Raw genomic sequence first — 25,514 nt, 5'->3', positions numbered from 1 at the left:
ACCTGCACCCACAGCACCCAGCTCCGAGATGGCACCTGCACCCACAGTGCCCGGCTCCTACCCAATACAGCACCCGCACCCACAGCACCCAGCTCCAAGATGGCACCTGCACCCACAGTGCCTGGCTCCCACCCAAGATGGCACCCGCACCGGCACCCAGAGCGCCCAGATCCGAGATGGCGCCTCCACCCACAGCACCCGGCTCCCACCCAATACGGCACCCGCACCCACGCCCAGAGCACCCAGCTCCGAGATGGCACCTGCACCCACAGCGCCTGGCTCCCACTCAAGACGGCACCCGCACCTGCACCGAGTGCCCAGCTCCCATCTGAGACGGCACCCTCACCCACAGCGCCCGACTCCTATCTGAGACGGCACCCTCACCCACAGCGCCCGACTCCCATCTGAGATGGCACCCGCACCCACAGCGCCCGACTCCCACCCAAAACGGCACCCACACCTGCACCCGCACCCATGGTGCCTGGCTCGCACCTGAGACGGCACCCGCACCCACAGCCACCCGCATGCTCAGCACCACCAGCCTCAGGACGGGCAGGAAGCCCAAGTATCCGTCCTCCCAGCATTGGACGCTTTGTTTTTTTTTTTAAATTGGGAAAAATTCACATAACAAAATTCACCATTTTTACCTTTTTTTTTTTTTTTTGAGACAGAGTCTCTGTCACCCAGGCTGAAATACAGTGGCACTATCTCAACTCACTGCAACCTCCGCCTCCCGGGTTCAAGCGATTCTCCTGCCTCAGCCTCCCGAGTAGCTGGGACTGCAGATGTGTGCCACCACGCCCGGCTAATTTTTCTATTTTTAGCAGGGACAGGGGGTTTCACTGTGTTGGCCAGGCTGGTCTCAAACTCCTGACCTCAGGTGATCCACCCATCCCGCCCTCCCAAAGTGCTGGGATTACAGGCGTGAGCTGCCGCGCTTGGCTAAGAAATTGGGACTGTGGCCGGTGCGGGGACCGAGTCCGTGACCGTGGCATCGTCAGCATCACGTGCTCACCAATTGAGCCAGCCGACCACCCGGACACTTTCATCACTCCGAAGAGAAACCCATGCCCACCAGGAGTTGCCCCCTAGCTCTAGGAACCAGTCTCACGGCAGCTCTGTGGAGTGGCCTATTCCCAACACTTCCCATCACTGCAATCACACGTGTCCCTCTATGCCTGGCTTTTCTTCCTGGGCACAGTGTCTTCAAGCTCCATCCATGGTGTAGCCTGCCTCAGTCTCCTTGTCTTTTTAGAGACAGGGCTCTCACTCTGTCACCAGGCTGGAGTGCAGTGCCACAATCATGGCTCACTGCTGCCTCCAACTCCTGGGTTCGAGGGATCCTCCGGCTCCAGCCTCTCGAGGAGCGGGGACTACAGGGGTGTGCCACCACGCCCAGATCATTTTTAAGATACTTTTGTAGACATGGGGTCTCACTATGTTGCCCAGTCTGGTCTTGAACTCCTGGGATCAAGTGGACTCCCAAAGTGCTAGGCATTATAGGTGCAAGCGACTGCACCCAGCCCCAGAATGTCCTTTTTTTTTTTTTTTTTTTTTAAGACAGAGACACAGTCTTGTTGTGTTGCCCAGGTGAGTGAGTCCTGAACTCCCAGCCTCAAGTGATCCTCCCATCTTGGCCTCCCAAGGTGCTGGAATGACAGGTATGAGCCACACCCAGCCTGTCCTTCTTTATGGCTGAATACAATTTCGCCCTATGGATACACCAGACGTTTCTGCCGGCATCCACTGAGAGGTGCGGGCTGTTTCCCGTGTGGCCTTTTGTAGCAGTGTTGCTGCAACAACAGCTCTTTCAGAAGCAGCTTCAGGGGATGACAGCCCTGAGCCCCACCTGCACACCATCTGTCTTCCTGATGTGAGTTCTGGAGGTGCTCTCGCCTGCTTAGAGCCGAAATGTCTCCTGGCAAGCAGAGCCCCGGGGAGCAGAGCAAACTGCGGGGTCTCACCCACTGCCAGCACCCTTGACCTTCTGGGAGGCCAGAACGTCAGGGCTCTCTCAAGCATCCTCCACAACCTAGATGGGGCCTCTCTTGATGGAGAGGCGGAGCTCAGTGAGCCCCTCCCAGGTGTCCACCTGCCATCTCCTCTCTGCCCCAGGCTAGACCTGGTCCACAGGGAAGATAAAGCAAGAATGAGTTAAGCTGCAGGTGGTTAAGCTTAAGATGAGTTAAGCTGCAGATGGTAACAGGGATTGATTCTGGAAGGACTGTGCCTCCTGGCAGGACCTGAGACTCAGCACTCCCCCCAGCCAAGGAGCCAGGCCTCTCGGGCTGTACTCTGGGGAGCCTCTGCCTCGCTGCCCCCTGACCCCCGCAGGAGCTGGCTTCTGCCAAACCTCAGGATTACTAGCAAGAGGGAACACCCGGGTGCAGTCACTTCTGCTTCTCTGCCTTATGCATTTTATTCACCACCACTACAAAGAAAAAAAAAAAAATTCCCAGCAGACCCTCAAAAGTATGCACAGACCCTGGCAGAACCTCCGTGCCAGGACAGAGGTGGTAGTGCCCAGCTGGCCTCATATGGAGCCCGTGGCTGGCCAGTGCAAAGGCTGGGCAGTACTGGGGGCCCCAATGTGCCCACGGAGGGGAGGAGCAGGACTTGAGGCTCACCAAAGGCTGCCCTAGTGTTCCAAGTGGCCCCTACCTGGGGGAGAAGGGCACAGAGGGAGTGTGGTGATACGCGTAACACTGAAAGGGTTAAAGGCAAGGAGGGCAGGTGGACAGGTGGAGGGAGGGTCCTTGGAGAGGGTCACTCAGGACACACTCACAGGAGCTCCCCACAAGGCTAGGGCCACAAGGAGGCAGGCACTGCTCTGACACAGCCGTGTCTAGTGAGCAGATGAACGAGCAGGATTAATCGCTCATCCCTGAAGACCACACGGCAGGCAAGCGGCCCACCGGAAGGGAGTCCACGGTAAGGGGGCCCACAGGGAGGGGGCCCACTTGAGGCGACAGCCGAGCTCCTGCCAATCGCTTCACACGATTCAAAGATTGAGGCCAAACCGGGGATGCCCTGGGTGGTCATCTGCTGAGCCCAGGAGACTGGGAGGGCCGGGAAGGCCGGAAGCAGAGGGGAAGGGATGGGGAGGGAGGTGAGGGTGGTCCTGGAAGAGAGAGGGCAGCAAGGAAGTGCCACAAGATGCCCCAGACCCAGCACAGGCGCAGACCTGGCTGCCGGCTTGAAATCACAGGCACCAGGAAGTTTCCCCCAACGCCAAATGTGGGTACAGTCGGAATGCAAATGTGGCTGGAGACAGCTCTGTGGGTGAGCTGAGCCGAGGCCGGCTTCACAACCACACCCAGGGGTTCCCACGAATGGCTCTGGCTCAACACAATGGGAAGGTGAAGGAAACAGAAAGCACTGTCAGTCATGGCTTTGCCAAGCCCATTCTTCCCTGTGGTTTAGAAGACAGAACTACATTATTCTCCTCCCAGCCCAACCTTTCCAACCTGGAGAGAAGTTGCAGGGATAGTACAGCAAACACCTGTTCACTTCGCCGAGGTTCCCTGGAAGTACACTTTGCCACAATCGCTTCACCACTCTTTCTGTGATGTATAGGTACACCCACATGCACTCACATGCATCCGTGCACGCAGACACACAGGCACTCAACACATGTGTGCACGCACACACTCATGCATCCATGCGCACACACACTAATCCATGGCACGCAGACACAGGCACTCAACGCATCGATGCACGCAGACACAGGCACTCACGCACCCGTGCACGCACACACAGGCACTCACGCACCCGTGCATGCACACAGACACACAGGCACTCACGCACCCGTGCACGCACACACACAGGCACTCACGCATCCGTGCATGCACGCAGGCACTCACACATCCGTGCATGCACACAGACACACAGGCACTCATGCATCCATGCACGCACACACACAGGCACTCACACACCCGTGCATGCACGCAGGCACTCACGCATCCGTGCACGCACATACGCACCCGTGCACGCACACACAGGCACTCACGCACCTGTGCACGCACAGACACGCATCTGTGCACGCACACAGGCACTCACACATCCATGCACGCACACAGACGCATACATCCGTGCACGAAGAGGCATTCACACGCATCCGTGCATGCACACACACCAGCACTCACACATATCTGTGCACGCACACACACTGGCACTCACATGTACCTGTGCACGCACACGAATGCACACGTACTCACACGTATCTGTGCACGCACACGCACTCACACGTATCCGTGCACGCACGCGCACGCACACCCACACGTATCCGTGCACGCACATGCACGCACACGTATCCATGCACGCACACACCGGCACTCACATGTACCTGTGCACGCACACACACGTATCCATGCACACACACACACTGGCACTCACACGTATCCATGCACGCACGTGCACTCACACGTATCCGTGCATGCACATGCACTCACACGTATCCGTGCACGCACATAGGCACTTTTTTCAGTCCCTTGAGACTCAACTGCAGACATCAGACAACATGATACTGCCCCTGCCCCCAATACTCCAGCTGTGTCCTAAGAGCAAGGACTTTCTCTGCCTCATCATCATGCCTCCATTCTGACACACAGGAAGGTTACCACAGACGCATCCTCTTCTAATCAACAGCACACACCATGCTCCAGAATGGCCCGACGATGCCATTGACAAGCTCCTCCCTGATCCAGAGTCTCATCAAGGGTCCCGCTGTGTTGGGTTGGCACGTGGCTTTAGTCTCTCTCATTTTAGGAAAACAAATCAGCATTCTACCTATCGGAAGACTGCTCCATAGGCACTTGAGACAAGTCATACACGGGCTTAACCGTGAGCGACGAGGAACTGGCGCCTGCCAGCTCCTGGAGGACTCTCGCCCTTCCTCTGGGGCGCTGGGCATCTTTAGTCCTTTAACCTAGAAGAGCCCCTCACACTTCAGCTTTCACAACAGTGACATTTTAAAGATTTGTGCCTTTTTTTACTCCAGAAAATACGACATGTTCTTATAGTCTGTGAGTGACAAGAACCTGAGAGGGAGCGTGAATCTGAGAGACAGTGAAAAAGACTGGGGGAGGGGGAGCCTGGGCCTCAGATGCTCTCAGGCTGGGGTTGGAGGCAGATCTGTGCAGGCAAACAGCAGCTCAGACCCTGCCCGAGGGTCCCCAAATGCTCGACTCCAAATCCCAAATGGAGCATAAACAGCATTTCATGATGACTTCAGTTAACACTCTGCTTAGTTAAAAGATCATTTCTACCAAAGCACTGCCCAAGACCAGCTTGGTGACTGCTCCCATGAAGAAGGCTGGCGGTCCCGGCTGAGCCCACGGTGAGGGGGGGCAGCACAGCCTCCACCTCCCCACCCCAGCCTGGTGTTCCTACAAACCAAGAAGTCAGAGTATCTGAAAGGCACCCCAGGTGGTAAAAGCTCTAAACTCCTGGGTAACCAAGAGACTGCACAGGAGGCTGGGACCACAGCGGTGGGGAAGGTCCAAGAAGGAGGCTTTGATCTCTGAGGAGCACGGGTGCTGAGCCCTGGCATGGGGAGGGGCCACTGGAGGGTCATGGGGACAGAAGGCCCCACGCCACCTATGAAGATAGCTTCAACCCACTGGGGCCACCAGGGCCCCAGTGCAGGTACCCTCCACCTGCCACCTGTCTGCTGGCTGGGGGTCACCCTGGAGGTGACAGGCACCCAATACCCAGGGCTGTGGGAAGGGGCTCCAGGCCAGATGCCATTTTCTCATCAGGGAAGCGTGCGTGTTCGTACCTGGCACCCGGGATTAAATCAGTAAGATGCAGGCTCATGACCACAGATAACGAGATCCGTGAGGTCCACGGGACAGCCCAGCCCCAGAGCAAGGACTGGGGGTGTGTTCACCTGCTCAGCGGATGGCCCCACTCTGACACCAATGGCCCCTTCTCATACACCCACCTCCAAGCAGAGGATGCTGGGTGAAGAGGTCAGGAAAAAATCAAAGAAAGGCAGAGCCTGCCAGACAGCGTCCACCGCCCACCTGTGCTTAGAGTGGGAGGAGTGGCCTCTGGGCGCAGGTGTCTGCAAAGGTTGAAGACCCCACGGACTTGGGTCAGCACCAGCCAGGGCTCTCCCAGGAGGGTAGCCTCCTTCTCAGACAGGGGCCAGGAATTCAGGAAATGCCAGGCCAGGGTGGGGACGCGGAGATGGCTGCGAGGTTGTGGCCCAAGTGGGGCCCAGAGCAGATCGTCTGCTCTTGGCACCAAGGTGAAACTGACGAATGTGGGCGTCAAACAGGGCAGGGGAGTTTTCCACTGGACCCTGAGAAGTGCTCAGGCGGCCACCGAAGAGAGCCCCTCTTGTTCCCTGATTACATGGATCAGGCCACGCTGCGCAGGAGGCGGCGAAGGAGCAGGAAGCCGGAGGGAATCAAGGAACATTGTTGTGGACCGAGGTGGAGCCTGCGGTCTCCCAACTCTGCCCTGGGGCACTCCAGCCATCTGGGAAAAGGGAGTGGCAGCCCTTGGGCACGAGGAATGTAGGTAACCCAGCCCACCCTCCCCAAGCTTCTGAGGGCTGGAGCCAGCTGGGGAGGGCACGGCAGCCACAGCCCGCAGGGAACCCCAGCCCTACCTGGGAGCTCGAAGGAGGAGCAACAGGACCAGCACAACCACGATGCTGGCCCAGGAGACCGGGAAGGCCGGGGAGGCCGGAAGCAGAGGGGGAGGGGTGGGGATGATCACGGAAGAGACGGGAGAGGCAGCAAGGAAATGTAACAAGATGCCCCAGACTCTACAGAGACATAGACCTGCATGCTCCGATGCCCGTATGTGCCACGCTGGAGCAGGGGACAGGCCACCCACAAGGCCCTACTTGGCGTGGGAATTACTCCAATTCTCGGCTGCCTCCTGGACCGAGCTCGGATGGCAGAATGTGAGCCAGAACAGCTCGCAGCGGCGCGAGAGGGTGTGGAGAAGGCATCTGACCCTCGCCCTGAGTCTTCCGGGAGCTGGACTTGAGTCCCTCAAACAGAGGCACAGTGACGTGATGGGCGCTGCTACCGAGTGGTCACTGTGCTCTTTTTGGCCAGTGGACACTGAGAGCACAGAAACACTCGTTTCCTGGGTATTTCTGTTGCTTCAGGAGGCACTGGAACTCTTCTCCTTTCTCTGCTAGTGGAAGAGGGGCTCTGTGTGAGAGGTCAGCTGCTCCGACCTGGCTGTGAGCATGCATCACCTTCCAGAGCCTTCTGAAGCAGATATCCACAACTCTCAATTATCCTGGTGGCTTCTAGAGCCCAAAGGCACCTTGAGAGCTCATCACCACCCACCTGGGCAGGGCTCGAACAGAGCGCACTCATCATGGGGAAGGACAGATGGCCAGGGGGCTGACAGGACATCTTGCTATCAGAGCCCCCACAGGGGCCAGGGGACCAGATCCAGTGCTGACCCAGAGCCCAGGGACACCACCTTGGGGGTGGCTCCCGATCCCACCCCTTCTCTCTGCTGCTCTCCAGCACCAGCTTCTCCTTGGGAGAAGCAGAGTTCTTCTGCCACCTAAAAAAAAGGCAAAAATGGAATGTGGCCAGTGGGTAACCAATGGGAAAAAAAAAAAAATCAATGTCTGTGTTGCCATGGTGATGACGGTAGCTGACACTGCTTCCCCACACACAGTTCCGAAACCAAGCAAGTCCAAAGAGCCACCTTGGTGTCAAGGCTGGGTCAGCATTCAGATCTTGGACATGGGGGTGGAGGGAGAGCAGAGGCCGAGGCTGTCTTCCGTCACCCACCCCCACTGTCCTGAGCCACCACTCCAACCCGCCGGCTCCAAGGATGGGCCCCGGACCAGCAACACACCATCACGCTGGGATCAAGGACTCTCAGGCCTGCCCGGGCCTTTGGCGCCAAATCTGCTCACACACTCCCAGCATCCTGGGCAGGCGGGGGCTCCAGAGTCAGCAGCGGCCATCCACCCGGGGTGGCTGGAGTGGAGGCTGCAGAGGGCCCCTACGTGACACACAGGAGTGGAGATGAGGCTCTGCGGGGGCTGAGCTGACCTGACACCTTCTCCCCACGGGTTGAGTGACCTGGCCAAGCCCAGCTCCCACAGCTGCAGTGGGACAGGCATGCCGGGGCCTTCTCCTGCCCCCACGTCCACTGGGAACCCCTCTGCAGCAACCCTCCCTGTGCCTCTGTCCTCCCTCCAAAGCACCTTTTGCCTCCTCCTCTGCCCAGTGTCCGAAAGGAGGTTGAAGGTCTGACAGGGCAGAGGGGTTTCTTTCCACATTTCCACCTCCCTTTTGGCCACAAGTGACCAAGGTCACCTGGAATAGCACATTCAATGCTCATCCCGGAGGCTGCCTGGACGTCCACTCAGCGTGGAGGGCAGACCCAGGCCACAGCTTGGAGCAGAGCCTGCTCCTTTCTTCAAGGGCAAATCTGCCTTGCAAAACCAACCTCTGGCCAGGATTGGTGGCTCAAGCCTGTAATCCCAGCACTTTGGGAGGCCGAGATAGGAGGATCACTTGAGTCCAGGAGTTCCAGACCAACCTGGGCAACAAAGCAAGCTCTTGTCTCTACAAAAAGTTTAAAAATTATACAGGCATGACAGCACACACCCGTAGTCCTGGCTACTCAGAAGCTGAGGTGGGAGGATCGCTTGAGCCCAGGAGGCTGCAATGAGCTATGTGTGACTGTGCCACCACACTCCAGCCTGAGGGACAGAGTGAGACTCTGTCTCCAAAAAGGGGGAAAAAATGACAACAACAACAACAACAAAAACAAGAAAACAAAAAACCCTCCAATCTTCCTGAGTACAAGAAGTACATCTCCAAAGACCCTGGTCACCTCCGCTGCCTGTTCAGGTCCCATGGCACAGCATCCTCCCAAGGTGCCCTGGGCATGTCTCCCACGTGACCGGGGAGACCAGAGGTGTCCACCGAGGAAGGCTGGGAGGAGAACTGAACCTTGCCCAGGAACGTGCTGGCCAGACTGAGCTCGTGAGTGGACAGCCCCGGTGGGGGAGGGTCCCCCGAGTGGGCAGAGGGAGCTGCCATGGATGGGGAACCACACCCCCCCAGGCTTTTCCAGGGGCCTCGCAGACTGCATTTCCCGAAAAGGAAGGGGCCGCTGCAGAGGGAGGGAACAGACTCAAGAACTCCCAGCAGGCGTCCTTGAAGCCAGCTCTGGACCCCAGCTGCCCAGAGTCCCATGGCCATGAGCGGGGGCCGCCGAGAAGCCAGGTGGGCAGTTCAGATCGGCTGCCCCGTGGACCACTCCCCAGCCTCTCTGACCACCTTGCTGGGGGCCACTCTCCCTGTCACCCCTCCAGCACTCCATGGAGACGGCATGAGCGCCGCCCCTGGGTACTTGGATCTAGGACTATCTGTGCCCGCATGCGTGCTCTGGCTGGGTGTGTGCGCATGTTCAGTCTCTGCCCAGGACACAGTCCAGTTGGCCCTGCAGTGATGTGACCGCCTGCATGTGACTGCTGGTAACAATTACAAAAATGCTTCCAATGTATAAACTGTACCAAGGAGACTGTCACAAATGCCCGTGGACCCACCATTCAGAGCTACCAGAAGTTGATGTTCTGCTGTTTGCCCTTCAGACATTTAAATAAACAAGCAGAGCGGCGACAGCCGGAGGGCCCAGCGTGTCCTTCTTAGCCCAGTCCCTGCCGCCGGGACCACCCCTGGGGCTGCTGAGACCCTGTCCTGGCTGTTTCTATGGGGCCCAGTGCCAGACAAGTCGTCAAATGTGTGACTGGGGAGTGGAGGAGCCTGGAACAGCTGGAGCTCGGCAGCGGGCACGCAGGAGCACATCTGGGACAACGGTCACAGACACTGTGGACAAGGGAACCCACTGGCACCTCCCACAGCCAGGAACACAGCGACAGCCAGATATGGCCCCCGACCCGTGAAAGACCCCTCCCCAGGACCGAAGTCCCCCCAGGCCCTCCAGTAGGACTTCATGTCACAACCAAGGAGCCATCGAGGTGGCCTTCTCTGCAGTACCAGACTTGGGGGCACCCTCCCCAGGGCAAGGAAGTGGGGACGGGGACACAAGAGCGGAGCCACCTGAGACGGGCTCCAGTCCTGGCTCCGTCTGTGCGGCTGCTGACTGTGGGGTCCTTGGGTCGTGGGCTTTGCTTCACACTGAACCTAAGGGTCAGGGATTCAGGGGCGGCTTCTGGTTTGGGCCCCGCATCGCTGCCCTCCTACACCTGGGGCCAAAAGAACACCCGTGACCCGGATAACACCTGTGACTCGGATAGCACTGACCAGGGTCCTGGCCTCCAGGGACAGATCCCCTCAGACAGCTGCTCTGCAGGGGACAGAAGCCATTCAGACCTCCAGTTCCTCACGTGTGCCCGTGGGGGAGACCCCTGCCGTGAGCATGGCCTGCTCCTAACCAGCCTCGCCTATTTGTGCTCCCTGATTATTGTCCAGGAGGGAACATTGCTCCTGGGAGACAGTTTCTCAGCCACTGACTCGCTCCAAACCCTACAAGATGCAAACAGGAGCAGAGGCCGCCCTGAGAGCACCGGCCATCATCTCCCTGGGTGGCTGTGCGACCAGTGTCTGCCAGGCCTGACATGCCCACCCTTCTGCCAACTGGCACCACCCAAAATGCATGGGACCCACGTCCCCCAGGACCCCACAGATGCAGACACCTGCCCACAGAGGCTCCTGGCCCCCAGGCCCCTCGGCCTGTGGCCAACACTGCGTGGGACCACATCGGAGGCAGCCAGCACCTCAGCAGCTCCTGGCTTGAGGAGGAAAGCTGAGCGGCTCCTCTTTCCCTCCCTAGGGAGCACTGGTGACAGCACCGAGGGACGGCAGGTGCCATCAGCTGTGCCTCAACCGGGGGACAGGCGGCCCCAGCATCTCAGGGGAGAGACCAGCTGTCCTTCCTGCTCTGGCCGGCCAAGGCCTGATGCTGTGGCGTGAGCGCTCAGGGAGGGTGCCTCCCCGCTGCGATGCTGGGCCAAAGGGAGCAGCAGTAACGCCGGCAGAGGACACCTGGCCGGGCCTCAGAGCCTCTCGCTGAGTGAGACTCCAGCAGCCCCTCTGTAGGTGACGCTTGGAGCTACTGATCACCAGCAGGAAACGGCTCAGGATCAAACCATGAGCAGCCAGACCAGGGGCCCACGCTTGGCTGCCGCGGCTGCAACACGGCCAATCCAATCAGGATGGCTGCTAATCTCCCCACGGAGCTCAGCCTGCACCAGCCTGCACCACAAAGCTGTCGGCAGGCGGGCAGGGCTGGGCCACCCCCAGCCGCAGCCAGAGGGGAACAAGGCCCTCCACCACCCCACCACGAGGCCCCCCTGCCCCCTTCCCCTGCTCAGGCGCTGGAGGGTCCCCACAGAGTTAAGCAGGAGTACGCGCCTCTGCGAATAGGCGATGGGGGCCTGAAAGATCCCCACGGGGTGGGAGGCAGGGCCCAGGGCAGCGTCCTTCCCAAGCATCCTGGTGGCTTCTTCATGTGGCTGTCTCTGGAGCACCCCTGCCCGTGTCCTACTGTAGGGAGGGAGGAATATGGGGGGGAGAGGAGGTACAGGCAGGTCGGAGCAAGGGGTTGGGCTCTGGAAGGGGAGCCCCCAGGCTGGGCTTGGGCCGGGGGCCTCCCGCTTCCCTCTCATCTGCAGGCGCCGCTGTGCTGAAGGTCTGGGACCAAACAGGGACCTCAGTGTCAGGCCCCCTCAGGGACATAAGGTTGATCTAATTAAGGCCTCCAAATGGTGTCTGTCACGAAGACTTGGCAGCCTACAAGGCGAGGCCCTGCCTGAGGGCCTGAAAGCAGGTGTCGCGCCCATATGCTACTGTCACAGTCCCTGGCCCAAAGGCAGGCTGTGGCCTCTACCTGCAGGAGGAGGCTGGGACACATGGGCCCCTGGGTGCACTGTGCATGGAGATGCCTGAGCCCAGAGGGGCCGTGACACAGCGGGACAAGCTGCCTGGCCTCACAGAGAGCAGGAGACCCTACCAGGTGAGTGACACAAGATGGTGCTTCTGAGCCACTTTGGCCAACGGGAGCCACTGGGGACAGCCCCAAAGGCCCCTTGGGGTTCACATGACCAAGGACCTTCCCTTCTGCACAGGCCCCCAAGTTTCAGAGACGCAGAGATGCCACACACACGGAGGGAGCCACTCAGTGCCTCTAAGAGGGAGGCTGACACCTATGGGGACAGGAGGGGCACCTGACCCGTGGGGTCCCGAGGCCCCAGATCGCCCAGGTGGGCATTTAGAACACCTGCCTCACTCTGGGCAACGAGGTGTGCACTGCAGCCAACAGCTATGGGAAGTTTCCAGGCCACACCTTAATTCAGTGACTCAGTGACCAAAATCCAGCCCACAGTTACAGGCAAGGACAATGCCACCTGCCAGCTAACATCCTCATTCCGAGGCTGGCCCAACAGGGAGCTCCTACCACTCTCCCGCGCACCTGGGGATGCCGGGCAGCTGGCAGAACACAGGCCCAGTGCGCCCAGCAGGTACACACATGCCCTGTGATCACAAACAAGCATGCTGTGGGCACCAGCGGGTACACAGCGGCCTCTTCAAAAGACAAAAACACACCAGAGGCCTCCAGAGATGGGCAAGGGCTGAGAAAAACAGCCTGGTTCAGGTGTTCCGTGGCAGGGCCACGGAGCAGTCGGACAAGAAACACAACAGGCTCAGGGCCCCAGACAGACAGGCTGGACATGCGGGTCTGACCACACGAGACAGAGGCAGGCTGGACATGCGGGTCTGACCACACAAAGGAAGTGCAGTGCTCTCTCCTGGGGAGGGCTGTGGCCCCGCTCACTGCAATGATAGCCCCCCTCACTGAAGACAGGGCACCGTCCTCAAGAGCCAACAACTCTCTACAGGGTGATTCGACCTTAGCCTCCCTGCAAAGCCAGGCCAAAGGGCAGCTACATGACCCTCTTTTCATACAGATGGTTCTGGCACACAGTGCTAGAGCCACCTGCCCAGGTGTACACGCTGTACCAGGACCCCAGGTCACTGGGACTCTGGCCTGCTCCTCCCATGTGCCTCCCCCCCGTTTGCCAGCATAGACCCAGGCTCAGCCCAGCTCTGTGCGCCCCAGCCTCGGGTTGGGGAGCGAGAGGGCCTGGGCCACAGGCGACTGTCAGCAGCAAGGGGGTGGAGGGGTGTGCTCAGGAGTGCAGTCACGGGGCACTGCAAACCACAGCTGTCGGTGAGGCAGGCTGGACAGCTGTCCTCCACCCGCAGAAAGAACCAGCGCCACGTCCACCCAGGCACCCCCACAGCCCAGCGGCATGGTGAGCACCTGCCCTACCCTCCGCCCTTGGGTCTCCACACCAGCCCCTGGTGGTGCCAGCCACCAGGGAGGTGCCTGAAACAGAGGAGGAGGAGCCACTCACACATCTTAGCAAATTCCTCAGATTCCTGAGGCTCTCAGCTCAAGACCCTGGGCCCCTGCAGGGGGCCGGGACGCGCACAGCACTGCTTCTGTGACCAGGCTAGGCCCGCCCTCCCTCGGGTCACCTGCCAGGCTTGCTCCTGGGCCACAGGGACACTGAGTGCACATGCCAGGACTGGCCTACGGGACTCAGATCCAGCCGGCCACTCCAATCTCCCCGAGCTGCCAGTCAACCCAAGCACAAAGCCCAAGAGGATGAGGAGCAGACGCTCCTGGGAAAAGTCTAACCCAGACACTGGGTCAGGGGCTGTGAGAGTGGTGGGTGTGCCCCGGAATCACGCCTGCCGGAGCTGGAAAGGAGAAGCACCATGGCAGGGATTGGAAAACCAGTCAGCCAGCAGACAGCCAAGTGTGGGTGGCTGCCGGCTAGGGGATTAGAAGGGCTGTGAGAAGCTTCCGGAACTTGGAGCTGCCACTCCATTCCCTGACTAAGCACTTGCCATATCAAAGCAAAGCCCTGAGAGTTAACTGCAGAAACTCTTTCACTGCAGGGAAAAAACAGCCTCTGACTGAAGACGGGAGGCCCTTCCTCTGTGAGGTCTGCAGGCCGCAAAGCCTGAGGCTGCCTCCCCAGCTGTGCGCCAGGCGGCCAGAGCCGCAGGTACAGAAAGACCCACAGCACCAAAGGCCGGCTCGGACCCAGCCACTCCTCACTCCAGGAGAGAGAACAAAGGGGCAGCCCCAGCTGCTCATTTAAAGCAAAAAAAGACTCTCTGGGCTTTCACCCCTGGGCCAGGCTCTGGTTCAGAAGCATGAAAGCTCACGCAGGCCAAGGCTGGCTCCCGGCTCCGGAGACCTGGGGCTCACTTGGAGCAGCACGCTTGGCTACAGTGAGGGGATGCTGCCAGGCCCCTCACTCTTCCCAGGAAGAACAGAGCTCAGGGCTCTGCAGGGAAAGGGGGAGCGGGGAGCAGCATCCACAGTGATTAGCCAGGAGTCAGTGCAGCCGAATCCTCGTCATCCTGACGGGGCTGAAGACAGGACCTCCCCGTGAGGGCTACATAGCCTGAGGCTACCTCCCTGGCTGTGGGCGCTACAGGGCCAGAGCTGCGGGTACAGAGAGACCCACAGGACTAAAGGCAGACTGCCCTGTGAGTAGAGCAGGTGGCACATGGGAAAGAAAAGGTGGGAAGAATGAAAGTGAGGAAGGAATGAGAAGAGGAAGGAGGGCAGCCAGGGTTGGCACCACTGCTTGCCTGGCAACCCTGGCCCCATACGGCCACAAGGCCACACCCAAAGGGGCCCAGGTGGGAGGCCAGCACACAGAGGACAGGCTGGGGCCTTGCTCAGCTGGGTGTCAGGACCAAATCACTGAAAACCACCTCCCGGCCCAGCAAGGGCTGGTCTGAGCTGAGCACCTCCACCCCAGCACAGACCAGCGCTCTGCCTCCCCGGGAGGGGCTCCACCCACTGAGGGCCTGGCTCATTCCCAGACAGCAGGGACAGCACCTTCCATCCTCCCATCCTGGGGCAGCAAGGACAGTTGGAGGAGAAGGTGACCAGAAATGAGCAACGTCCCCGGGGCTGAAGAGGAAGAACAGGAAACAAACTCAACACCCAACCAAACAAACCAAAAATAAGACTGTTCAGGGCCAGAGCAAGCCACCTCGCGATAACACGGCTCAGCTCAGGAAGGCACACCCACACACACGCGCTTAATAACACAGCCTGCAAACACAGAAAGCAAAAACTCCCAGAGCAACTGCTGAGCCCCCGGCCTGGGGAGTGAGACAAATGCCTCCTTCATTTACTGCACAAGTGGCTGCCGCACAACCCCACGGGGCCTTGCAGAATTCATCCCGCAGGAGAGCTCAGCCTCAAGGCCCCTCGGACCTTGAGCTCATCTAGAAAAACTCACCAGGGGTAACTCAACTGCTTATCCAGGAGGACAGAGAAACTGTTACATGTTTATGGAATATTCTACAGCAATGAAAACGAATGTATCCGCGTGTGGCAAGAACACAAATGGACCCTGAGACACAGTGAGAAAGGCAGGTTGCACAAATCCATCTTCCTGTGGCACCAAGCCTGGAATCTCTACAAGGCCCTGGGCTCCTCAAAGCCCTGCCTCCCCTCCCAGCCTCACCCCCTCATACGCTCCGGACCTTTCACATTTCTGCAAAAGCTTCTTGTTTCTGTCCACCTCACACCTCACACCTCTGGACACACCCTTTACCCCTCTCCTTCACCCCTCCTCTTAACCCCTGCAGTCCTCCTCGCTCAGGTCCCCGCTCCTGTGGCCCCTAGAGGCTGCACACCACTCTCAATTACGGGGCGATGCTGTTCACGAGCCTCTCAGGACCTGCCACCACAGGAACGATATCGTCAGGAAATTCATAACACCCCAGCACAAACATCTCCAGAGCTTGCGGGGGCGGTGGGGAGGGAAGTAACACTCACATAAAATCAGCACCAAGATGGCCCTGAACACAGCAGCGGTGGGAGTTGGAAGAGGACGGTGTGAGGCCCTCAGACTGAACACGGAGCATCTTCCACCTGTGACTCCAAACCAGCTAAGCCACCAGTGCCAGGCAGAGACAATGGCAGACGCATACTGGCTCAAACACATTCCCCGTTCACCCACTCAGAAACCTAACAAAAAAAAAAGGAAAGAAAAAGACAATTCCCCAAATGGTGGGAGTAATACAGGAACAGTAAAGACACAGGACCCAGGAAACACGGGGCTCTGACCTGGGAGGAGGAGAAGCTGCCTCTGCGCGGCCGAGCAGCCCACGAGGGAGCAGGGAGGCTCCAAAAGGAGAAGAAATAGAGACTGACCTCCCAGCCAGCAGCAAAGCCAGTGCCAGGGTGCGACTGAGGCTTTGGGGAGAAATTCGTGACGGCACATTGAAAACGAAGCGAACCAAGAAGCGGGGCCATTATTAACTCCAGAAAAGCAAAGGCGTCATAATAAATATCACAGAGTCATAATAACAAAATCCATGAACTACAATACCAAAAAAACTGTAATACCAAAAAAAAAAAAAAAATCAGTCCATTAGACTTCATTAAAATTAAATACTTTTGTTCTAAAAACCCTATTACAGATCTGGGTGCGGTGGCTCACACCTGTAATCCCAGCACTTTGGGAGGCCGAGGCAGGCAGATCACTTGAGGGCAGGAGTTTGAGAGCAGCCTGGACAACATGGTGAAACCCCATCTCTACTAAAAATACAAAAATACAAAAATTAGGCGGGTGTGGTGGCCGGTGCCTGTAATGCCAGCTACTTGGGAGGCTGAGGCAGGCGAATCACATGAACCTGGGAGATGAAGGTTGCAGTGAGCCGAGATTGCACCTGTGCACTCCAGCCTGGGTGACAAGAGTGAGATTCGGTCTCAAAAAAAACTAAAACCACTATTACGAAAAGGAAAGGCCCACCAGACTGGAAGCAAATATGTGCAAAATAGATTCCTGGCAAGGGACTTCCATCTAGAGTATACAGAGGACTCTTATAACTTAAGAAGACAAAAGCCAAGTGAAACAAAGGGGGAAGATTCGCACACACACTTCCCGGAGAGCGATCAGTGGCGAACAAAAACACAAAAAGATGCTCCACAACATCAGCTAATTAAAGAAATGCGAATTTGGGAATGCCCCAAGCTAAAAACACCCAGGTGTCCATCAACGGATGAGGGTACGGCCAAACTGTGGCACCTTCGCACAACAGGACCCTGCAAGCGACAAAATGCAACAAATTCCTGACGCGCACAGCAGGAAGGCAGCTCAGAATAACCACGCGCACCCGAGGAAGCTGGACAAAAAAAGAAGACATGCCGTATGGTTCCATGTATGTAAAACTCCAGCAAATGCATACTAAATTACAGCGACAGAAAGCGGATCAGCGGTTGCCTGGAGATGGGGAGGGAGGGCCCAAGGACTCTGCGAGAGATGGACAAGTTCACCGTTGTGATTGTGGCCACAGCTTCACAGGTGTACACACGTCAAAACTCATTACATTGGACACTCAGACACCTCAATGATGTTGTACAGTCATCATAATACACCGTCTGCCTTAGCCATGAAAAGAATTGATATCATCAGATAACACCGTACATGAGTTTAAACAAATATTGTGATAATTACACTGGGTGGGGCAAGGGACAGCATAAAAAGGCTAAGCCCACATCTTCCGTAATAAGAATCCTTTCGATGATGTCTAAACTTTTTTTTTTTTTTTGAGACAGAGTCTCGCTCTGTCGCCCAGACTGGAGTGCAGTGGCGCAGTCTCGGCTCACTGCAAGCTCCGCCTCCCAGGTTCACGCCATTCTCCTGCCTCAGCCTCTCCGAGCAGCTGGGACTACAGGCGCCCGCCACCACGCCCGGCTAATTTTTTTTGTATTTTTAGTAGAGAGGGGGTTTCACTGTGGTCTCGATCTCCTGACCTCGTGATCCGCCCGCCTCGGCCTCCCAAAGTGCTGGGATTACAAGCGTGAGCCACCGCGCCTGGCCTTTTTTTTTTTTTGAGACGGAGTCTCACTCTGTCTCCCAGGCTGGAGCACAATGGCACGATCTCAGCCCTGCAACCTCCGCCTCCCAGGTTCAAGCGATTCTCCTGTCTCAGCCTCCCTAGTAGCTGGAATTACAGGCACGTGCCATCACGCCCAGCTAATTTTTTGTATTTTAGTAGAGATGGGGGTTTCACCATGTTGCTCAGGCTGGTCTCGAACTCCTGAGCTCAGGCAATCCACCTGCCTCAGCCTCCCAAAGTGCTAGGATTACAGGTGTGAGCCACCACGCCCGGCCCTGTTGGAGGAGGAGGAGGAGGAGGAATGGCATAAACCTGCCCTCTTAGACACGCCGCTGAGGGAGCTGCCTCTGTGCAGTGGGACTTGGCCACCCTAGGAGGGTGGGAAGTGGCTGACTTTGTTTTAAACAAGGATGTGTTGCTTTCATAAAAACTCAAATCCCAGCCATCTGACCTGGCAATTCCAGTTTCGGTGCATGCCCAGGAGAGATGAAAACAGGCTCACAGCTGCCGGAAGGTGACAGCAACCCCAGATAAATGAAATGGGTCCGCCCATGCAATGGGTCATCGTTCGGCCACAAACAGGAATGAGGCCCTGACACGGGCTATAGCACAGATGGACAGTAAACACGTGCTCAGGGAAAAGGGTCAGACACAGAAGGTCACACACCATATGACTCCATTTATATGAAATGTCCAAAATGGGCCAGTCCAGAGAGACAGACACAATGGCATGGCTGCCAGGGGCTGGGAGCGTGGGGATGAGGGAGGGACTGCTTAAGGGGTACGGGGTTTCTTTTTGGGGTGCTAAAAACGCTTTGGGGTAATAAAAATGCTTTGGAGTTAGATGGGGCAATGGTTGCACACTGTAAATACACTAAGCCACAGAACTGTACACTCTAATGGGGTAACTGTATGGCATGTGAATTATGTCAATCAAGCTGTTACCAGGAAAAAAACCTGACTCCCACACAGCAAGGCTGGCATGTGGCTGGCCCTCTGCAGATGCACACAGCGGGGCTCCATGCTCCAGGAGGAGCCCGGGGAGAGAGTCCAAAAGGCCACGGGTAAACAGACGCTCCCTGATCCAAGTTAAGGGCCCTCACGTCTTCCTCTCTCCTGAAGCTTCCCTCCTCCTCCTCGTGCCCATGTGGGCTCAGCGCCTTCTTGCAGTCAACCACCAGGGACTCTGCCAACAGGAAGTTCTGGAATCCCACCCGTTTCGGACCCACCCACTCCTCACTGTGGGCCACAAGAGCCTGCAGTTCCCCACGGGCAGACCCTCATACGACCAAGGGGCGAAGGCACCTGGTCCTCTAGCTCATCTCCGCAACACCTGGTTAATTATGGTAAGACGATGCCTCTTTCAGCCAGGCATGGTGGCTCACACCTATAATCCCAGCAGTCTAGGAGGCTGAGGTGGGAAGATCACTTGAGCTCAGGAGCTCGAGACCAGCCTGGGCAACATAGTAAGACCTTATCTCTACAAAAAATTAAAAATAAAAAATCGGCTGGGCGTGGTAGCGCACGCCTGTGGTCCCAGCTAGTAGGGAGGCTGAGGGAGGAGGATCACTTGAGCCCATGAGTTCAAGGCCACAGTGAGCCACGATAGTTCTACTGCATTCCAGCCTGGGCGACAGAGCAAGACCCTGTCTCTAATGAAAAAGAAAATGCCCCTTTCACAGACACCCACTGCTTCTGCCCTTCTCCAAACCCTGAAGACCCGGGCCCGGGCCCAGGAGCCCCAGGGCAGGCTGCTGTTGGTTGCACTGGAGCCTCGGCCTCCATCACCCTAACGCCATGCATCTCACACCTCTTCCTCCAGGTTGAGTCTGTGCAGGCCCGGAGACCCCGCCCTAAGTGCCTGCTCCTCTCCTCCCCAGTCTGTCAACACAGCGGTGCATCAAGATACTCCAGCTGCCCAGGATCACCAGACCTGCAGCAAACACCCCAGCGGGCCTACCCAAGGCAACAGCATGTGGGGGCAGGGGTGGGGGGGGCTCCGATGAGGGGCCGCAGGGGGCTGCAAAGCGCGGCCGGCAGGTCTGCCTCCCGGCGCAGAACGTCGTGAGTGAACTGGAGAGAACGGAGCCTGGACAGGCAAAGCTGGGTTCCTGGAGTCCCAGCCCCAGAGCCTCAGCATTAGGGAGACGGAGCCTCTTCTGGGAGCTGGAAGTGACACAGAGCAACCCAGGACCCCCCAACCCACCGCCTGCCGACTCAGCCAGGGCCTCTGTCAGTCAAGGGGGCTATCAGTCCCCGAGAAGAAAAGTAGAAAGAAGGGACCAGGGCCAGTCACACTGACTCTTCCCCATCCGAGGGTCTCCAGACCCGCAGCCCACCTCCCAGATCAGCGGCCACGGGGAGACGGTCAAGAGCAGCGCGGCCTGTCCTCTGTGACCAGAGGGAAAAGGAATCCAAGTGGTTTCTCCAGCAGCTCAGGCTTCCTTGTGCGTCAAGGGCCGCTCTGCCCGCCACAGCCCGCTCTGGGAGCAGCAAGTGAGCACAGGCACAGCCGGCCCAGGGTCTCCCAGGTGGGCAGAGGAAACCTCAGCACCACCCTGCTAGGTGAGGGGACTGTGGAAGCATGGACTCCGCCTAAGCCACGCCTGCAGCACCACCACGTGGGCCCTGAATTTCGAGGTTTCAGCCTGTGTCCCTTGACATAGACGTCATAGGAGCAATCACAGAAAATGTGCTAAACATAGACAAAGCATCAATAACATAACCTGCTCGCCAGGAAATCCACCTGCTCACGCTGGTGGGGTGTCTTCCTCAGGGCCGCACTACACGTGGGCTTGCATCCTTTTTCACTCATTTTAATACCAGGAATGAATTCCCAACGCCATCTAATCCCATCATCCAAGCACACAGACCCCCATGTCAGCTGCTCCAATTTGCCGGGAACACCTTTAAACGTGGGTTTGCCTGCTGTCCTCACCCCAGGCTGCACGCCTCAGGGGACGGGGATCCACCGCCCACTTTCAGCAGGGTGTGCCCCTCAAGGCAGCTCCCAGGGTGACTGTCATTAAAATATTTTCCTATTTGACAGGCAAAACCTGATCCCAAATCAAAAAGCGGCTGGACACAGGACAGGGCCCCAGAGCTGCCTGAGGGCATCAGGCGACTGCCAGGCGGGGTCTCACCGAGTTCTTTGGAGCCCTGGCTCTCGCTGGCCAGCTCCCCCATCTTCACCAGGGCGTCAAAGTAGCCTTTGGCTGCATACGTCACACCTGAGAGAGAAGAAAAGGGAGCAGTTATTTCCTCCACGAGAGACAGACAAGACCCCCAGCAAAAACATGGCAGTCTTGGCACGCACAGGCCCAACCCCGTCTCCTGCCCAGACAAGGTGGGAGAATACTCGACTTGCTGTGATTTCTGGGTTGGACAGAACCCATCTCTTGTTGATATTCTTGTTTCACCCCAATCATGAGAGCTCCCTTGACTCGTAAGAACACAGCGTACCAGTTCAGGTCCTGAGCTATTCAAGTCAAAATTGCAGAGTGCTGATCCCTATCACGTGCTACCAGGCAGGGCCAGGCGGGAGGGAGTGTTGTACTAACTGTATTTCATGAGACAAAGAACCAACCCTGGACAAGGAAACTGCAGAGCTGGGCAGTGGGAAGCCATTTCCCCACAGATCCCCAAGCTGAGCCTGGAGTGGGAGAACTATTTCCCATCGCTTCACAGTCTCAGACCAGGACGCCCGTCACAGCTGATCAAAGGAGGCTAAAGGCACCATTTGGTATTGCCGCCGCCTGAGGGGCCTCCCAGCATCTCAGAGGCAGAGTCTGATCTAATCAGAAGTGGGTGTGAAGGGCTCCGGGCCTGCTGAACTCCTCCACAGCCACAGGGGTGGAGCAGGCTCCTGGAAGAGCCTGGGCTTCCTCCTCAGGGACTGCAGGGAGCGCCTGGCAAACTCCTCCACCTGACAGGGAGCCCCGCCCTGACCTCCAGGCTGCAGAAAGGGCGGGGCAGGGCCCCGGAGAGCAGCATAATTACAATTTCTAATCCGTTTTCTACAGAATCCACTTAGGCGCCTATAACTGGGCACTTTATCAAATTTTATTTATATACTTTTCAATTAAGCGCACAATTTGTTCTGCGGCACAAGACCACGTCCGCAGAGGAATGAAGGCCTGTGCCTGGGAGGGGTGGGCTGCCTCAAATAAAAGAAAAACGCAACAGCAGAAGTGTGACTCCAGGGCAACTGGCTGCGGCTAAGGTGGCGGTGCTGCCTGGACGGCCGGCCGAGCTCATTCCTTCGAGGCCCTCAAGAAAAACAGGAGGAGAAAGTAAAGCTCCAAGTCTCTGCACTCCGCCCCACCGCCCTCAAGAGGAACCAAACAGGAGCGGAAAGGCCCCGAAGGAACCCGCGCCTTGGTGGCATCAAAGGGCTGAAGTGCCTGCTCACCCAGAGGAGGGGAGCACAGGCCCCGGCCCCCACCGCAACCCACGGGAAGCGGCATCCACACCACTTCCCTGTCCTCGGAGAGCCACGTGAGGGCTACAGAAGACTCTACTGTAGATGAGGTGGTCACCAAGTGTCCTACAGACGAGTGGCTCTGGAAAAAGGAAGCCATCGTCAGTCTGCAACGTGCAAGACCAGCCCCCATCTCCAGGGGTGGGATGATCTGGACTCTGGATCCCCACTGTAATGCCCAAGATTCAGACCCGGCTGGGAAGAGATGAACAACTGGTCTCATTCACAGGACATGGAACTTAGCTGGGCTCAGAGAATCTGGACACAGTGTGCTGTGCCTGGAGATCATGGGATCGCCATGGTTGGAAGCCCTCTGCACCCACCTCGAGCCGGGCCTCAGCCTATCTACTCTGATTTGGGAGCCTCTCTCCAGTGTCAACATTTCAGGCCAGAGGCAAAGGCAGCTCTTCCTGGGCCCCCCATGAAGCTGCCCAACAACCAGGGTGCACCGTAGGGGAGCAAACCAGGTGCAACTTCCACCAGGAGGCCACGCCGACCCTCAGAACGGCCATAGGCTCTGCTGCCGACTTCCACTACCTCATCCAAGAGGCTCCTGGCTGGGGGACAGGGGTCACTGCCACAGCCCAAGGATCTCCACTGTCATTAAAACCCTGCAGACGGCCGGGCGCGGTGGCTCACGCCTGTAATCCCAGCACTTTGGGAGGCCGAGGCGGGCAGATCACAAGGTCAGGAAATCGAGACCATCCTGGCTAACACAGTGAAACCCCGTCTCTACTAAAAATACAAAAAATTAGCCGGGCGTGGTGGTGGGCGCCTGTAGTCCCAGCTACTTGGGAGGCTGAGGCAGGAGAATGGCGTGAACCCGGGAAGCGGAGCTTGCAGTGAGCCGAGATCAGGCCACTGAACTCCAGCCTGGGTGACAGATGAGACTTCATCTCAAAACAAAACAAAACAAAACAAAAAACAAACAAACAAACAAATACCCTGCAGACTTTCGCTGGAGGAAGGACAGCTCTTTAAGACAATTTTGATGAGCAGGTCCCTCGGGCTGCAAGCCCGGGCCCAGGGATGTAGAGGAGGGGCAGGGTGGAGAGAAACAAGGCTGCTCCTGGGGCAGCCATGGGGGCCCCTGCAGGGTGCCGGGTGCAAACAGATGGTGGCCCAAAGGAGCTCCCTGTCCCGTTCATGCCCACAAGGAAACATGAAGGCCACCCCCCGCTAGACGTGGCAGGCGGGCACAACTGGTCCACCTGGGGAGCTGAGAAGGACGGCAGTGCCAGGGACAGGGCTTCTGCCAGGTGCTCGGTTGGGGTGCTTTCTCCCCAGGTGACAACGGAGTAAAGGTGGTAAAAAAAAAGAACGAGGGCTGACCAACTCCTGCCCCCTCCTTGCCACCTCTAACCTGGCACCAAAACTGGACAAACAACTCCACCCAACACCAGGAAGCCGTGCAGGAGCCGGGGGCGGCCGGCGGAGATGCAGTGCGTGTCCTGGAACACACATGATCTCCTCCCTGCTAGGGAATGTGGACTTTGCCCGTGAAGATGCTGCAGTTACAGGGACAGACATGGTAGAGGGTACAGGGAGACCGGGGGTCACTGCCCAAGAACAGCAAGTCCCCATCCATGGCAGGACTCAGCCATGAGCGCCTGCGGGGCCAACAGGGCAGGTGAGAAGGGCATCTGGGGACAAGGAAGCCACTCCCCACCAGGACGGAAAGACCCAGGTGCACCCGAGGCACCCCTGGGTGGGGTGGGGGTGATGGGAAGTGTCTCAGGGAGACAGTGGGAAGAATGGAATCTCCCTGCAGCCACCAGCCTGCCACACCCTCTGTCCCGGCTCTTTGTGAGAAGGAGCTGCAGGGTGTTCGCTCATCTCCCAAACCCGAAGCCGCTGTAGTTACGAACAGCTTCATCCCAGCCCTGATCCCACAGTTTCTACATGATTCTGAGGGACTGACATCCACACCCCTCCCGTCTCTAGATGCCACAGGACAAGAGCAGCCCGCACAGGCAGGGGCGTGCTGCCATGGTGACAGCAGACCCAGTCCAGAGTGCATGGGCTACACCTTCACTCAGAGCCGCTGTCCAGCTTTGTTGCTGGAACAAAAGACCTCCTTTCGCTCCTGACCATGCCCCACAGGCTGTGCCCAAGTCCATCTGCCAGCTCAGGAGGCAGCTCCCACCCCTTGGGGCCCAGGCGCAGTTCTACCAGCTCAGCAGGCAGCTCCCACCCCACGGGGCCAGGGCGCAGTTCTACCTGCCAGTGCCTTCTCATAATTCTTCCCCATGGCGATGAAGTTCCGGAGGCTAGGGTTGAACTGCTCCATGATGGTCTGGAAGAAAGCAGAAGAAAACAGCATTACTGGCAGAGGTCACCCTCATGACTCCGAAGGGTCCGAACACAGAGGAGAAAACCCAGAGCAGGCACCCCTCCCAGGGGTCGACACCACAAATGCTCAAGGTGGGCTTCCCAAGTTCAAATCCCAGCCATGCCCTTGATCCATGTCCTTGGGAAAATGACCTTCCTGAACCTCGGTTTTCACATCTGTACAAAGGGGTGAGAAGAAACCCTGCCGCAGAGCAGTGTTTCCGGACTGAAGGAGCGCATTTGCATGGTGCAGCAGGCAGAATACAGCTGGCGCCGAAACGCGCTGCCGCCAAGGTGCTGTTCCCCATTGGCGCGGCTGAGTCAACCCAGAAGGGCCCCCCACCGGCCACACACAATCGCTCAATGACGCCGGCGCCCCCCTCCCACTAAAATCCTACTCAACACATCAATTACCAAACATCAGCTCTGATTAGCGCCATCGCAGCCTGATCTGCAAATGCCATGCTATGAATAATCCAACGGATCTGGGTCTGTTTGCCCGACGGACGGGCATCTCGGTGCCAAGATCAGCAGTTCTTAGACTCAAGAAATTAGATTTTCACTGCGAAGGCCAAATAAATGTTTTAATTACAAGGGATAAAAACAGGCACACACAAACAACAGCCATATGAGAATTCTACCGGCATAACACACACTGACTGTCAACAGCCAACCCCCACCAGCAAGGGCCCGGGGAGCAGCTCCAGCAGAAACTCCGGCTCAGCCACCTCCCGTGTCTTCCGGTCATTTGTTATGATGTGATCCTGATCTTTCCTGAGGATCACAGGAAGGGA

General features: G+C 57.7%; 1 protein-coding gene across 3 annotated transcripts in view; it reads right to left on the bottom strand.

Annotated features, from left to right (window-relative positions):
- BAIAP2 (BAR/IMD domain containing adaptor protein 2) overlaps positions 1–25,514 on the bottom strand; it is an 81,793-nt gene that overhangs the window by 38,889 nt on the left and 17,390 nt on the right. For all 3 annotated transcript variants that reach the window (XM_032178231.2, XM_032178227.2, XM_032178229.2), the window contains exons 2-3: positions 24,610–24,685; positions 21,053–21,139 (exon numbers count right to left, since the gene is read on the bottom strand). In XM_032178231.2, coding sequence (XP_032034122.1) covers positions 21,053–21,139; positions 24,610–24,685 — 163 coding nt within the window. The remainder of the gene's footprint in view (positions 1–21,052; positions 21,140–24,609; positions 24,686–25,514) is intronic.

Source organism: Hylobates moloch, unplaced genomic scaffold, assembly GCF_009828535.3.
Source record: "Hylobates moloch isolate HMO894 unplaced genomic scaffold, HMol_V3 SCAFFOLD_15, whole genome shotgun sequence".
Lineage (NCBI taxonomy): Eukaryota > Metazoa > Chordata > Mammalia > Primates > Hylobatidae > Hylobates > Hylobates moloch.
This window is presented reverse-complemented; position numbering and strand designations above follow the sequence as displayed.